This window comes from Theobroma cacao, chromosome 2 (assembly GCF_000208745.1).
Source record: "Theobroma cacao cultivar B97-61/B2 chromosome 2, Criollo_cocoa_genome_V2, whole genome shotgun sequence".
NCBI classification, from domain to species: Eukaryota; Viridiplantae; Streptophyta; class Magnoliopsida; order Malvales; family Malvaceae; genus Theobroma; species Theobroma cacao.
Genome location: NC_030851.1, coordinates 5,885,424 through 5,899,722, shown reverse-complemented (window position 1 = coordinate 5,899,722; position 14,299 = coordinate 5,885,424). Strand labels below are relative to the sequence as shown.

Here is a 14,299-nt window from a genome sequence, read left to right as displayed (position 1 = left end):
CTGCCTATACACTCATCTTTGAACAATTTTGAAGCACTTTACAATGTATTCCAATAGCAAGAAAGCTCAAAAACAATCTAGTTCTCAGAGACATCATCAACAAATAAAGAAAAAAAAGTATGCACCATTTTTCGAAAATTTACCACCTATAGATGTTATAATAATAACAAAACATTACAGACAACAAAATAGGGCATTTGGTCTAGTGGTATGATTCTCGCTTTGGGTGCGAGAGGTCCCGAGTTCGATTCTCGGAATGCCCCAATGCCTAGCTTTTTTCTTTTTGATTCTGTATATTATATCCTAAAATATTTTATCAGAGGAATCTGATCTGAAGTCAACAGCAAAAGATTTAACACAGAACTTTATGGATTTAGATTAATCTGTTTTCTAACAAATCCTCAGAAATAAGTGGCAAAATAAATAAATAAATTAGGCTGTATGTACTATATTTGCATGTGGGCAAGCTAGCCTCATACCTGGAATCAGTCATTAAAAAAATGGAAATCTCCCTTAGCAGTGTGATATAGAGGAATAAAGAAGTTAATCCACAACAACCTTTCTAGCCAAAAAATAAAAGGCCAACAGAAAAGAAATGTGCCTTTTTCTTCCTCTGAGTGAGACGTATGCCTATTTATCATCTGACCAATCACCAGTCCACACTCTGTGGTATGGGCACCCTCAATTAGCCTCTCCTCTTGCACCAATATGCCTTCAACCAAAGGTCTAAGCAGGATCCAAAGCTAGCTCAATGCAATTACAGAAAGACTTTACAGCTAAAGTATTTAATATCCCTTGTGCTAGTAGCAGACTTAAATATTCATCCTTCAGCATCTTGCATAGAAAAATTTATTACGACATGTCATTTTGTGAACAATTCCTGCATAACTGCTAATTGCTTATACACTCATACTTGAACAATTTTGAAGCACTTACCATGTACTCCAATAGCAAGAAAGCTCACAAACATTCTAGTTCTCAAAGACTTCATCAACAAATAAAGAAAGAAAAGTATGCACCATTTTTTGAAAATTTACCACCCATGGATGTTATAATAATAACAAAACATTACAGACAACAAAATCGGGCATTTGGTCTAGTGGTATGATTCTCGCTTTGGGTGCAAGAGGTCCCGAGTTCGATTCTCGGAATGCCCCAGTGCCTAGCTTTTTTCTTTTTGGCTCCCTATATTATATCCTGATATATTTTATCAGAGGAATCAGATCTGAAGTCAACATTAAGTACATAATACAGAACTTTATGGACTTAGATTGACCTGTTTCTAACAAATCCTCAGAAATAAGTGGCAAAAGAAATAAATAAACAAATTAGGCTGTATGTACTATATTTGTATGTGGGCAAGCTAGCCTCATACCTGGAATCAGTCGCTCAAAAGTGGAAATCTTCCTTAATGCTGTGAAATAATGGAATAAAGCAGTTTTTTTTTTTTTTTGGAAAGGCAGGAATATTATTGCTCATAGTTTCTCACAAAGGAGAATAACAGAAAGCAAGGTCCTCGTAGGACTTGCAGAAAAACATGAAAGTCCTCAGGATCACGAGTGAGAGACTTTATGACCCAAAACAAAACAAAAAGCAAAGTTCCTAGCTTTCTAAGTACATTCAGTAAAACCCACAACAACCTATTTAGCAAAAAAAAATAAGGCCAACAGAATAGAAATGTGCCTTTTTCTTCCTCTGAATGAGACATATGCTTATTTATCATTCTGACCAATCATTAGACCACACTCTGTGGGATGGGCCTCCTCAGTTTATCCTCTCCTCTTGCACCAATATGCCTTCAACCAAAGGTCTAAACAGGATCCGAAGCTACAGACTGACTTTAAAGCTAAAGTATTTAGCATCCTTTGAGCAAATAAAGACTTAAGTATTCATACTTCAGAGCCTTGCAGAGAAAATTTTATCACGACATGTCATTTTGTGAACAATTCCTGCATAACTGTTGATTGCCCTATCCACTCATTGTTGAACAATTTTGAAGAACTTTATTGTGCATTCCAACAGCCAAAAAGCTTAAAAACAATCTAGTTCTCAGTGACTTCATCAATAAATAAAGAAAGAGAAGTATGCACCATTTTTATGAAAATTTATCACCTATAGATGTTATAATAATAACAAAACATTATAGACAACAAAATTGGGCATTTGGTCTAGTGGTACGATTCTCGCTTAGGGTGGGAGAGGTCCTGTGTTTAATTCTCGGAATGGCCCAGCACCTTGTTTTTTGTTATCTTGTATTACCATTTGAAATATTAGGTAGCCTTAAGTCATCTTTCAAAGTATTTATTGTTTTCTGACAATATTTCAAAAAATGAGTTGAAATATACATAAAATAAGCAATTAATCTATATGTAATATTTTTAAATGTGGGCAAGCTATTCTTCATACTTGTGATCTCAAAGTCTTCAGGGGGTAGAAGAAACCTGCCTTAGACAGCATCACATAAGCATGTAACGAACATATACTTAAAGTGCAGACTTAAATACTTAATAAACAAAGTATTTACGGCAAGAAAGGTAATGAATGAAAAAGCTAAATGTCCAGTTACACAAAAGCTCGTTTTCTTCTTCTTTTTATCATGCCATGACTGCTCTTTATAGAGTGGTGTAGCACCACAAAGGCACAAACCCTGGTCAAGTTGGGATTCATTTCTGGATCATTAGTAGAATTACCAAATAATAGATAGCAGCTCTACCTATTACATTGATAGAAGACTTTGGCATTCAGCTTGCAGAGATCCACAAACAAAAGATTATTGGGACACAACATCTAGTGATCAGTCGCGTAACTGCCTAATCATCCCATAAGCTCACATTTAGACCATTCTTTTAAGTACTAAGGTAGTATTCTAACAGAAGAAAAACTTGCTAACAATCTAGCAGCTAGTCATCAAAATTTAGCAAAGAAAAGAGCTAATAACTCAAACCAAATCATGGTAAACATCAAACATTGGGCATTTTGTCTAGTGGTATGACTCTCGCTTTGCGTGTCAGAGGTCTGGAGTTTGATTCTCGGAATGCCCCCGACTCCTTCTTTCTCTTTTCCAAATTTTACAACTTGAAATAATAATTGATCATCAGAATCCAGCCTCAAGAAAACTTTAATTACGAGTATAATAATGAACAACTTAATCAACCTCTGATAAATTTGTTTTCTGACAAGATTCCTCACAAATAAGTGCTAAAATTAAATACAAAATTACGCTGCGTCTGCTATTTTTGGGTCATTTCGACTTGTTAACCTAATCATGTAATCTCATCATCGGCGGGAAAAATAACCAAGTATAAAAAAGGAGTAAAAAATCTCCTTTTCTATATTTATTATAAGGGGTTAACTTAACCCTAGGCTCAAGCAGGTTCAAAAAAATCTGAGAGGTTTTCTAAAACTCTGAAAATACATAAAACTTAAAAATTGAGAAATCATCAGTCGAGAAACTTTTACTTACCGCCGAGCGAAAGTCACCGCTTATTACTATACTGTATACAGCTCATAGTTCAAGAACTCGTCAAGCTCCATAGCAGCAGCTTATATGCGATTCTTGGTTAGTTTATGAGAGTTGGCGGTCCGTTCGGATAACTGGAAAATAGAGGGACAGAAAGGAAAATAAAAAGAAAGAGAATTTACAGAATCGTGATATATCTCTGTTTTTTTAGTTCTTTTTTTTTTTTCCGGTTAATTTCCATAGACGAAAACCGGAAACAGGCGGAAAAAGGAAAGGGCATTGCGAAGACTGAGAGAAGACTAGGGTCAAATGGAGTCTCCAAAAGGAATATCTGTTTTTGTATGGGCTTTAGGGTCAATAACTTATAACAAAGATTCCTTTTGGCAGTCAAACTTAAGTAATTTATTAATTTAAAAATAAAATAAGATAAAGGTTTTATTTTTCTTAAGTTTTATAGTATATTTCTAATTTTTAAAAGATTACAGAAATATATATTTGAAATTAATTTTTTGATATAATATTTTAAAATGTTTTTAAATTATTTAAAAATTAAATATTTTTTTATTTTTTATTATATTTAATCAATTTTATATTTTTTTATTTTATATTTACGTGACATTAATATAAAATAAAAAATATTTTATAATTATATTAATATATCTCATCATTATTTATTATAACATATAAACATATCATGTTAATATTATATAATATAAAAAAATAAATAATATTTTGATTAATAATAATTAATTAATTATTAATTATAAAATTTAATTTAATTTAATTTAAAATAAAAATATAGATATTTAATTAATGATAATAAAGAACACGTTGTGTTAACATGTAACTTCATATTATGTCTAAATTCTTTCATTTTTTTTAATATTTTTAACTTCTTATTTTGACAAAACACATGTTGTACCTTAAAACTTCGTATGTTTCTTTCTGCTGACATTGTTATAGGAGTAGAGTTTGCTTAATTATAAGATTATGCTTTTTTTTTTTGGTTTAGAAAAATGTGTGGCTATCAAACAGTGGAACTAAAATTGCATCAAAACCCTTTATTTGATTCAAAACCGCAACACATGTACCATGTTTACAATGCAAAATCTGTACATAAAAGGATGCAAACAAATTTAATTTATGCCGGAGTCACCCACCAAAACCCATTCCTCCACCCCAAACAATATATAACAATTATGAATTATGATTCAAATCCAAGTTGGAAAATTAAGACAATGGTCAGACATGGACAGACCCTGTTAGACAGACAGCAAAGTCATATTTGACCACCCTGGACGAACAAGTAACTATTGCTGATTATAATCACAAGCTGGAAAGTACAGGAACATTGAAACTTCAATTCTTTGATTTTGAATGCTTCACAAGCCAATCAATCACCGTATCAATGTTGGTTGAGTTCTTGCATGAAATCATAAAGCAACAAACTTCTCTATCTGTAATGGACCTGAGCCCCCTGCATGGTCCAGCACCACAAACAGAAATGGTAAATTACCAAGTTTGCATTAATCAATAACATAAATGGAGTTGCATTAAAATTTACACAGAAAATAGTTTCTGCTGACGATTCTTTCGACACCCAATGAACATTGGTTATGCCAGGGTACAGTTGCTTTAGCACAGATTTACTTTTGACAAGTTATCCATATATTAAGATCTCTAAAATCTACACTTACATTTGCTCTGTCAAATTCTCCTTGGACAAGGCTCCCCGTTTGTCAATCTTGTTTCCCAGCACCAGCAGGGGAATGCTATTCAGTGAGGATTTACTTAACAGGTCATGAAGTTCCCTTCTTGACACAGGTAAGTTATCGTAATCGGCAGCATCCACAACATAACTGTAGATTGCAGAAATCCAGAGTAAGAACTAGTTGACCATCAAGATCTTGGACAACACATTGGTGAAAAATTACCTAGACTAAGAGGGCAATAAAACGAACATGTTTTACCTGGCAAACAGCATATGTCACTGTATACAAAAAGTCTTGCATGACTAATTTGCAAGTCTTATAAAGCAAAGAGCTATTTTAAAATTTGTCTGTATGAAATTAAGAAAAAGCAGTAATGAACAATCAAAGAAAATGAAAAGAATGTGTGGCAGAGTTGCTTGTAAAATTTGTGGAAAGTAAACATCCAAATGATATTCACAAGTTGTGGTCCAGAATTCATATAGATCCTTTCCCAACTTGTTGTTGCCCTTAATTAGTTATTCAGATAGGTTTGTAAATTTACACCTGTAAGCACATACATGACTGCAATTTTTCAACTTTTCCTTTTTTACCTAACAATTTAGTCATGGTTTTAGTTGAACATAGTTAACTAGATGATAGAACATAATAGTTTACTAGATGATAGAACATAAGTCCTCATAAATCACTCAGAGGGTATGGGGAGGTTGTTTCCTAGTACACTAAAGGAACTTAAATGACTACAAATGTCGATGGCAGCGGGGTGGAGAAAGAAGACGAAAGACAAGAAAAAAGGAAATCAGGCATGATAAACAGATAAGAAAACCATGAGAGTATAGCAATTGCACTTCACTTTTATCAAGAAAGAACCGGAATAGAAATCACAAGACAGATAGGCTGGATCATGGATCAAGCCCAAAACGAATTTAGTTCAAGACTAATAACAAGATGGAGAGAGGAAATTGTCTACTGACAGTGGTTCTCTATATCTTAATCAAATACAGAGGGCCAAATTAGGATGTTAAGAAAATGTCAATAATGAGAAGGTGTTTCACTTAAATATCAGTAGAAAAGGCTCTCCATGAAGGAGAAATATCTTCAGAAATAAACAAATGGCTTTTGTATCTAGCAAAATAGTGTCTAACATCCTTCGAAATATAACCTGTATTCTCACAACAACGATAAATACATACATACGACAGAAACATTAAACGATGTAACATGTTCCAAGGTCATCCTATAAAGAGAAATATAGTAGTAAATGACATACACGATAGCTGAAACAGCACGGCAGTATCTCTCCCACATACTCCGAAAACGTGGTTGACCCCCAAGATCCCATAACTTTATTGTGACATTTCCTTTAGTTACCTTCCTCATATTAAATCCTACCTGCAAGCAGAAAAGATGCCATGAAATTATAAGGAACAAAAGCAGCCACAACAAAAACTTATTGAATGCAAAAGACAAGTTCTCAAGAAAAATTGTTGGGTAACAGATCTTTGCCATACCGTTGGGATCATGTCTTCGCTATATCCACCAGTCTTGAAATAAGAAACAGAAAAAGAAGTTTAGCCATCAGGACCAAACTAAAAGAGATAGAAGGACAAAAAGCCAAACAAAGTTATAACTCTCACATAAACATGCACTTACCGCAATTACATTAACTAGGGATGTTTTTCCAGCATTCTGAAGGCCTATCAGAGATAACTCCATTTCTTGCTTGAAAAAGAGACTACAAGGAGGAGAAGGAAAATTCAATGACTATGCAGTTAACCCAATAGAATAACTTAAAATGTACAAACTAGGAGCACTCAAACCAGAACAATATGTCATAAAAGGTCAATCACAAACACACATCAAGAGCTCTTCTACACTTGTAAGGCTTGCCCTGACTATACGTAAAAATATATGCAAAGAGAACAAAATGACTAATGGAAACAAGATAAATTTTGGTATTCTGATCCAACCACATCCCCCACCCCACAAACAACAACCTGCCAGAACCACAAAAAGCAACAAAATCCTGCCCTTTGTCACTGGGTCATAAACTAATAATCCCTTCTTGACTGCGTTATCCATGGCAAATACTGCTCTTAGGCATCTTGCTATTAAGACTTGAGATGAAAACAGAGACTAAGAAAAGGCACTGATCAATGCTGTCATAGTTCATTACCATGAAGGAAAATATACTGCAAAATCCAGCTAGACCTCACACAAGAACTAAACCACAAGACCCTATCACTTATCTAATTCTCCTAATTTAGCATTGTCTGCATGCATCACCACTTCCCTCACCAACAACATTGCTACCATTACACTTTGCTCACCATTGAGACTGATCCCATTATAACAAGCCATCCATATCTCAAGTTCATTGGCAAGATAACCCTATCACTCTCACTCCCCTGTAGCTTCCGGCATTGCCACCAGCTGCAATTATCACCTTTCCCAACTGAAATACTGAAGAAACTGAAGTTCATGCAACAACCCACATCAATATAATTTGCTTATATAACCTCCACAAAGCCGCATAGATACAAGTCAAGTATAAAAACATGCCCAAGCACCTTGAGTATACATGCGAAAAGTCTCTTCACTTCCCTATCTTTTAAAAGTTCCAAACTTCAAGCACTTCAAAAGAACGGTTAACAAACCGTGTAAGAAGTATCTAGATAATCATCTATACAATTAACCTAACTAATACCCAGCAACCAATTAGCACCACACCACTCACTTCAAATCTACTCTTCCAATCCCAAACATCAACATTGCATGTTTTTACTTATGCAGATCAATATGATACTTTACAAATTTCTGATTCGGCAATTATAGCCTTGCAAATTCTAATATTAAAAAAATAACCTGCATGTTCTAAGCATCCAAAAGTAGCCCTGTTAAAAGGGAAGAACATCTAAAAAATAAAAAAAAAAACTCCAGAACCACAAGGTACTGATACTAAACATTTATATACGTAATCCAACCTTTAACTATCAATTAATAAAATTTTCAAACCGAAACGTAAAATTCAGCGATAAGATAAATTGTGAAGGAAATGTCTTTTTTCTAATTTGAAGAAAGTTACAATTAAAAAAAAGGAAAAAAAAAAAGAAAAAACTTTCCAAGAAAGCTAGAGGAACCAATTAAGTGAAAAACGAATATAAAGAATCTCTTCTATTTTGTAGAACATTAGCCTTAGTTAGATTACAACTTTTAAAATGAAAAAAAAAGAGTTCAATTTTTCTCTAGCTCTTTTTTTTTTTTTTATCAGTCACCAAACAAGGAAGAGAACTTACCTTCGAAGCCAATTGAGAAAAGCTTCCCATAATCCCATTTTTTTCGTATGAGAAATTCAAGAAATTAGGGTTTTCAATTTTGAGCTGAAAGGATCTGAGAAAAACAGAAACAAAATTGCAACGCCTTTTATTCGCTCCTCTTCAATGATTGAATTCCCTCGCTATTTAAATCAAGAAAAAAATGTAATGATAAGCATTGTTTAAAAGATAAAAAGAACTAAGCCATGAAATGCTGACAGATGAAAGAATGTTCCCGGCTGTGTTTCACGCTCCACAAAGGAAGTGTGGGGGATTTAAGCAATTGTGAGGGTCTGTCGTATATTTGGCGATATTTAAGTGGTGCGTGTTTTTCACGCCTAAGAAAGGGAATAGATGATGAGTTATGATGTGAAAACAAAATTACTTTTGGGAAGTGCTCGAACGACGTCGTCACAGAGGCACTGATGCTTTTGTGATTTGTCTGAATGAGGCTACAGTCCAGCTCTTTAGTTGCAATCTCCAGGTTGTCGCTTAGCGTGTGCACATTAGATTGGTTCAATGTTAATCTCCCTTTTTTTTTTTATAAAAAAATATATTTATTATATAAAATACAATTACAATAAATACTTTTAATAAAATAAATAAATAATAATATTCAAATATTTAATTTATTAATTAGTGTATATTTTTCTGTTTAAAAAAATTAAATTTAAATTCCCTTTTTTCAAATTCAAAAATAAATAAATAAATAATAATATCATGGTTCAATCCATAAAATAAAAATAATAAAATCTGTTTAATTTTAGCTTCTCCACTTTGGAATACAAAATTGCACAAGTAAATGGCATAATTATCCACATTGTTTTAAGTATGGTTAATGCTTTTCCATAACTTAGAGCATATAGTCATGATTAATATTAAAAAAAATAGAAAGTATTTCCTTCCTTACTTTAAGTTAAATTCTTCTCCCTCCCAAATGGAGTGGAGTTTATTTCTTTTATTGTTTACATTTTTAATATTTGGTCAATTTTGTCGGTAGAGTTTGAATTAAAGTGCAAGAGTATTTGGACAATGTTCTTAAAGAAAATAAGACAAAAAACCATAGGGTAAAAAGAACTATAAAAAAAGTTTGGCCAGCTGCCAGCTTTGAGAGCATTTTGTTTGGTTAAAGTAAAAATTGACCAATCAAAGCAAAACAAGTCTAAATTCATGTGATCACGACATTTGAAAACATAGAACAATTTGGAATTAGTGGTAAGCTTCTCTATTTCATTTCTGAAGCCATGGTGACAATCTGACAAACACAGGTCTAAGCCTTTTGCAACTCTTGAAAAGCCACATTATAATATATGTATTACCAAGTGATACTCTTTTCCTTTTTTTTTCTTTTAATATTAATATTGATAATCAATTCGTACTCATTGATTAGTATACGATTCATTGTCTAAAAATTAAAATTTAAATTCTTTTTTTTCAATCATAAAAAAAATTAATAATCAATTTCTAAAAAAGAAAAATAATGAATAGTGACTACAAACTCTTCCTAATAATGAATATTGATTTGTGTATTAGTACTACCTGTTTGTATTATATTTCCAAGCATTTTTTTTTTTATTTCTTCCAATGGGTGTGATCCACCCCAGGAGAGCTTTGGTCACGACAAAGGGTGCGAACGACCGTGCGGATCAAAAGGAACCATCCTCGAAGCAGCATGGTTTTACAAAATTGGAGAAAACGATCATGGCTGCTTTTAACACTGAATTTTCACTCCATTATATTTCTCAAAATCGATATAGTATATAAAATTTTAATTTATATATAATATTGAGTAGTTGTATAATTTTAAATTTTTTATTTCACATTAAATCTTAATTTTATATTATTTTAAAATTTTATATTATAAAAATGAGTCTTTAAGCGCTTTAAAAAATTGATAAGTCTATTTTATTAAATGAATAATTAAGAGATTAAATCATATAATTTTTTTGTTTGCTTGTGGATTTTATCTTTATTGTTTTTTAGCAATTTCCGTGAAAATTGGTGACCCAACTAAGCAAATATAGAGCACTACCCCAATCTCCTACTTAGAATTAAATTGTGGAAAAAAGGGGTATAGAGCCACGTAATATGTTTTGATGTGAAGGGCTTTTGGTATCGGCAGAGGATGGCTATCGTGTTCCTGATTATTGATGGGGTGCGTTTCATGGTTTCCACTCTTTGGGATTTGCAGGAAATGCGGTTCGCTGCCATTTTCGATGACGCGAGTTCTTTTGCAATCACGCTTGTTGTGGCCGCTGTGTCATGTTTTATAGCTATGAGAAGTTGAATCAAAGGGCTTCGAAAGCTGCCTACTGCTCTTGAATTTTGTCAGCTTGTGACTAAGCTTCCTCGCTGTAGATACATAATACATGGTTTCCAATGTTTTTTTTCTTTTCTTTCCAAACCAATGAATCATAGCTTTTCTTTTTCTTGTAATTCGGTGGAAAAACTTACCCTTCTTTTCGTTGCAAATAACAATTTCTGTTGCGAGTGACAGATGATATGAGGAGTCCTTTTTCTTTTCATTTGTTAAATTATCATCCATGAAATTTAGCTGCGTGTTTATATGCCATGGCCTCAAGGTACAGGTAAGATATCCAAGAAAGCTTTTGATCTTGAAGTTTGAAGATTGCTTTGCATGCCAATGTAGTAAAATTTTGTAACAGATCTTGTGAAAAACAAAATTGACTTTATTGCCAAGCGTAAGATGACCTTGTAACAAAAACTCAAGCATCGATTTGAGCAAAGACAGTACTATGTTCTGTTTCTTTTGTAACCTTAAAACTGATAGTAGTTGAGGAGTTAGTCAGGGGATGGTAAATTTCTACCTTGTAATCTCCGTGAAAGAGTGAAACTTGAGCCAGTCCTCTACTATCTGCTCTAAGTTTTCTAGTCCCAGATTTCCACTCATCAATCAGCTTGTCCACAACCTTTCCAGCAGGAGTTGCTGCGAACTCTGTATCTGCCAGGTTCATAACATCGAATCCGGAAATTTCTGGTCCTCCAAAAATGATAATTCCTTCAACTGCAGGATGTGAAAAAGCCTCCCTTAGTATATCTTCCAAGTATTGTGCCTGCCAGGAACAAATACCAGAGTATCAACTCTGTTCAAAATTGGTAATAAAAAACAGAATTCCAAGTTACTACTTAAGATAATTAGTGAATGTTTGTGCTTGTTTTTGTCTTAGTTTCTTGAAGGAATGTAGTACCTGATTTGGTCCTTTACCCACATCCACTTCTGTAAGCCATATAGGCAATCCCATTGTTCTTAGAATGTCCAAGGAAGATCTCATGTAAGCAATGTTGGGCTGGGCAGAACTAAAATGGCCTTCCAATCCTATTGCTGCCTTTATGTGTGCGTTTCCTGGAAACGACAGAATCTCCTCAAGTTTCTTCTTGTATTTTGATGCAGTAGCGGCCTGATCCTTACTGTATTCGATTGTATTATACTCATTCATAAAAAGGGTTGTATTTGGTTCAAGATGGTAAGCCATCGAGTAGAAGGCTGAAGAGGCATTTTCACCAAGTTTATCCTCAAAGAAGCGGAAATGCAGATTCTCATTCACTACATCCCACCCAATTAATTGTCCTGCATATCTTGACATCACTGACTTCAACCTTCGTGTCGCTGCTTTTTGCAGCTCCTCTGGAGGAAGGTCCATAACCCAGTCAGGCAGCATCTTGGGATTGTCCCAGAGAATATTATGACCTCTAATAGAAATTCCATTCTGTTTGGCAAATTTTACCATTGCATCTGCGATGGTATAGTTTTCTTCACCTTGCTTGTTTTCAGTGCTATACCACTTCATCTCGTTGGTGAAACTGGTAAGCTTGAACCTCGAAGCAAACCATTCCTGATAACCTGTGCTAGTGAGAATTTGGTGGTTCATGCCGCATCCAAATGGGTAGCCTGACATGGTTTGCTCTGTTGAGATTATAGCTCCTGCTGCTGCAGTTCTATTGGCAAATGTTACCTGGAATGTCACCTTGCTCTTACGGACCTGCAGGAATCAAATTCGCAACCGTGGGGCAGGAAAGATTTCAAGAGTCTATATCCAATTTAGATAAAACATTTGGAACTTCTTACATTTCAGGCATAATCTATACAAATGGCAAGGCTTTTGTCCTTTATTTTCAGTTACCTTTTCAATGCTTTTTTCTTGGTGGGACCTCCACTGCTTTGCTGTGAATGGTTGCAACGAGATATTATCAACCCATATTTCCACACTTGTATTTTTGCTCTGCATTTATGAAAACAAACATGAATCCATTCGTTTCCAAAGAATACAGTCTTTGACGTACAAGTGCATACCCAAAAGGCAGATGAAAGAACCAAAACAAGTATCTACTTCACCTCAAGGAGAATCTCAACAGGTCTCGTGAATTGGGCAACTATGCCACCTTTTAAAAGCGACCAGCACCCTTGTTTAGCTATGGTTTCACCTCCACGTATCAGTTTACCATCAGAAGTCTTGAACACAACGGCTACTGTCTCACTCCCTTTGCTAATTTGGATCCAAGCTGAATATTTATCAGTCAGTCAATTAAATCTCGGGAGGAGAACCAATCAGTTACACAATTAAAAACAGCTTTTTGTTTTTCATTTTTGAGGGGTTTAGTTTGGAGTACGTCATCGTTTTATCATTAGACATCCTCTAAATAGATGAGCAATTGGAGCTTAGCCAAACTTGACCGGGATTTACCTGAAAAGGTGTAAAAAGTTCCTTTCTCAAGCTGAACTGTCCGAGAGAAACTGTCTAATGAGTCCGTTCTATTATGTACTAAAATAAACCTGTTGCCATCCTCTGATACTCCCTCCCTGATCGCTCCTTTACCGGTAAAGTTCCATCCCTTTGTCCCTTGATTGAACTGGGGATTAACTATTATCCCTCCACCATATTGAGCCCTCTTCGGCGCTGCCAAACACTGCTTGATACATATATGAGTTGAGAAGAGTTAGTAATAATAATAAATTATGCACATTAAATTTCACCCACTCAGTGAAATTTATAGCACTTATGTAACTTCCTTCTATGGAGGACTGCCAAATGCCAACCGTTACAACCTACTTCTTTCAATTATAAGCCAGATTATACCTCACTGGCCTTGCAGGGAAGAAACTTTTTGAGATGCAGAACTTTTGATGAGTTAACAGGAATGTCTTGCTTGATATTGGGGCCATTTTTTTTTTTCAAAAATGTTTGAAATTCATTAATGTTTCAATGGAAGTAGAAGTATTCTTTTTCAGAAAGAAGCAGTACAGTTCTGGTAATTAGACCGGGAAATTAAGAAGCAACATAGCTAGAAGATTCTCTTGCCTTTGTTGTTGCGGAGTAGTCATAGGGGAAAGCGAAGATGCTGCCATGTCCTGCATAACCAGTTGAGAGCAGATAGATCATTAGTGACACAACAATAAAAACTGGTTAAGATATCCTTAAAATAATGAAAAAGACAGGCTGCCGCAGGGTCCGCAAACTATCTTTGCGTGTCCAAAATTATGATGTCACTGCTTTTAGAGAAAGGGAGAGAAACCTGAAACCAGGAAAATGCATGAAAGAAATAAGACGCGAGCCTCTGCGATCTTCATCTTTTCACCAACTTATCCTGATGTAATAAAATACGAAGAATGCAAGTTATAACTAGTTGTACTGGCGCTGTTTATAAGACAATTTGAAACTTTAAAAGGAAAAGAAACAAGGCAAGAGCCCAAGACACAAGGCAGCGAATATAAGAACAGTCATCCCATAGAATATAGTAACGGACATAATCACTTAAAAAAGAGCAAAATTGCTAACATGCTTGTCCCGTGAAGCATT

At 34.4% G+C, this 14,299-nt stretch overlaps 2 protein-coding genes and 2 non-coding genes across 6 annotated transcripts; 2 read left to right on the top strand and 2 right to left on the bottom strand.

Moving 5' to 3' along the window:
- Positions 192-263, top strand: TRNAP-UGG. The gene has a single exon. It is a non-coding gene; the product is annotated as a tRNA-Pro (tRNA).
- Positions 1,086-1,157, top strand: TRNAP-UGG. The gene has a single exon. It is a non-coding gene; the product is annotated as a tRNA-Pro (tRNA).
- LOC18608095 (ADP-ribosylation factor-like protein 8A) lies at positions 4,496-8,728 on the bottom strand. 2 transcript variants are annotated; one of them, XM_018116514.1, is made up of 6 exons: positions 8,466-8,728; positions 6,823-6,904; positions 6,681-6,713; positions 6,440-6,561; positions 5,158-5,319; positions 4,496-4,937 (listed from the first exon to the last, which is right to left on the bottom strand). In XM_018116514.1, the coding sequence occupies exons 1-6, from the start codon at positions 8,501-8,503 to the stop codon at positions 4,820-4,822; spliced, it is 555 nt and encodes a 184-aa protein (XP_017972003.1). In that variant the 5' UTR covers positions 8,504-8,728; the 3' UTR covers positions 4,496-4,819. The 2 variants fall into 2 exon arrangements, with proteins under 2 accessions (XP_017972003.1, XP_017972004.1); XM_018116515.1 differs by lacking the exon at positions 8,466-8,728 and adding an exon at positions 7,500-8,096.
- Positions 11,153-14,265, bottom strand: LOC18608094 (anti-sigma-I factor RsgI6). Of its 2 annotated transcripts, XM_018114766.1 has the most exons (8): positions 14,247-14,263; positions 14,016-14,087; positions 13,802-13,851; positions 13,187-13,409; positions 12,838-13,004; positions 12,626-12,724; positions 11,693-12,484; positions 11,153-11,557 (listed from the first exon to the last, which is right to left on the bottom strand). In XM_018114766.1, the coding sequence occupies exons 2-8, from the start codon at positions 14,068-14,070 to the stop codon at positions 11,210-11,212; spliced, it is 1,734 nt and encodes a 577-aa protein (XP_017970255.1). In that variant the 5' UTR covers positions 14,071-14,087; positions 14,247-14,263; the 3' UTR covers positions 11,153-11,209. The 2 variants fall into 2 exon arrangements, with proteins under 2 accessions (XP_017970255.1, XP_017970254.1); XM_018114765.1 differs by having other exon boundaries at positions 14,016-14,265.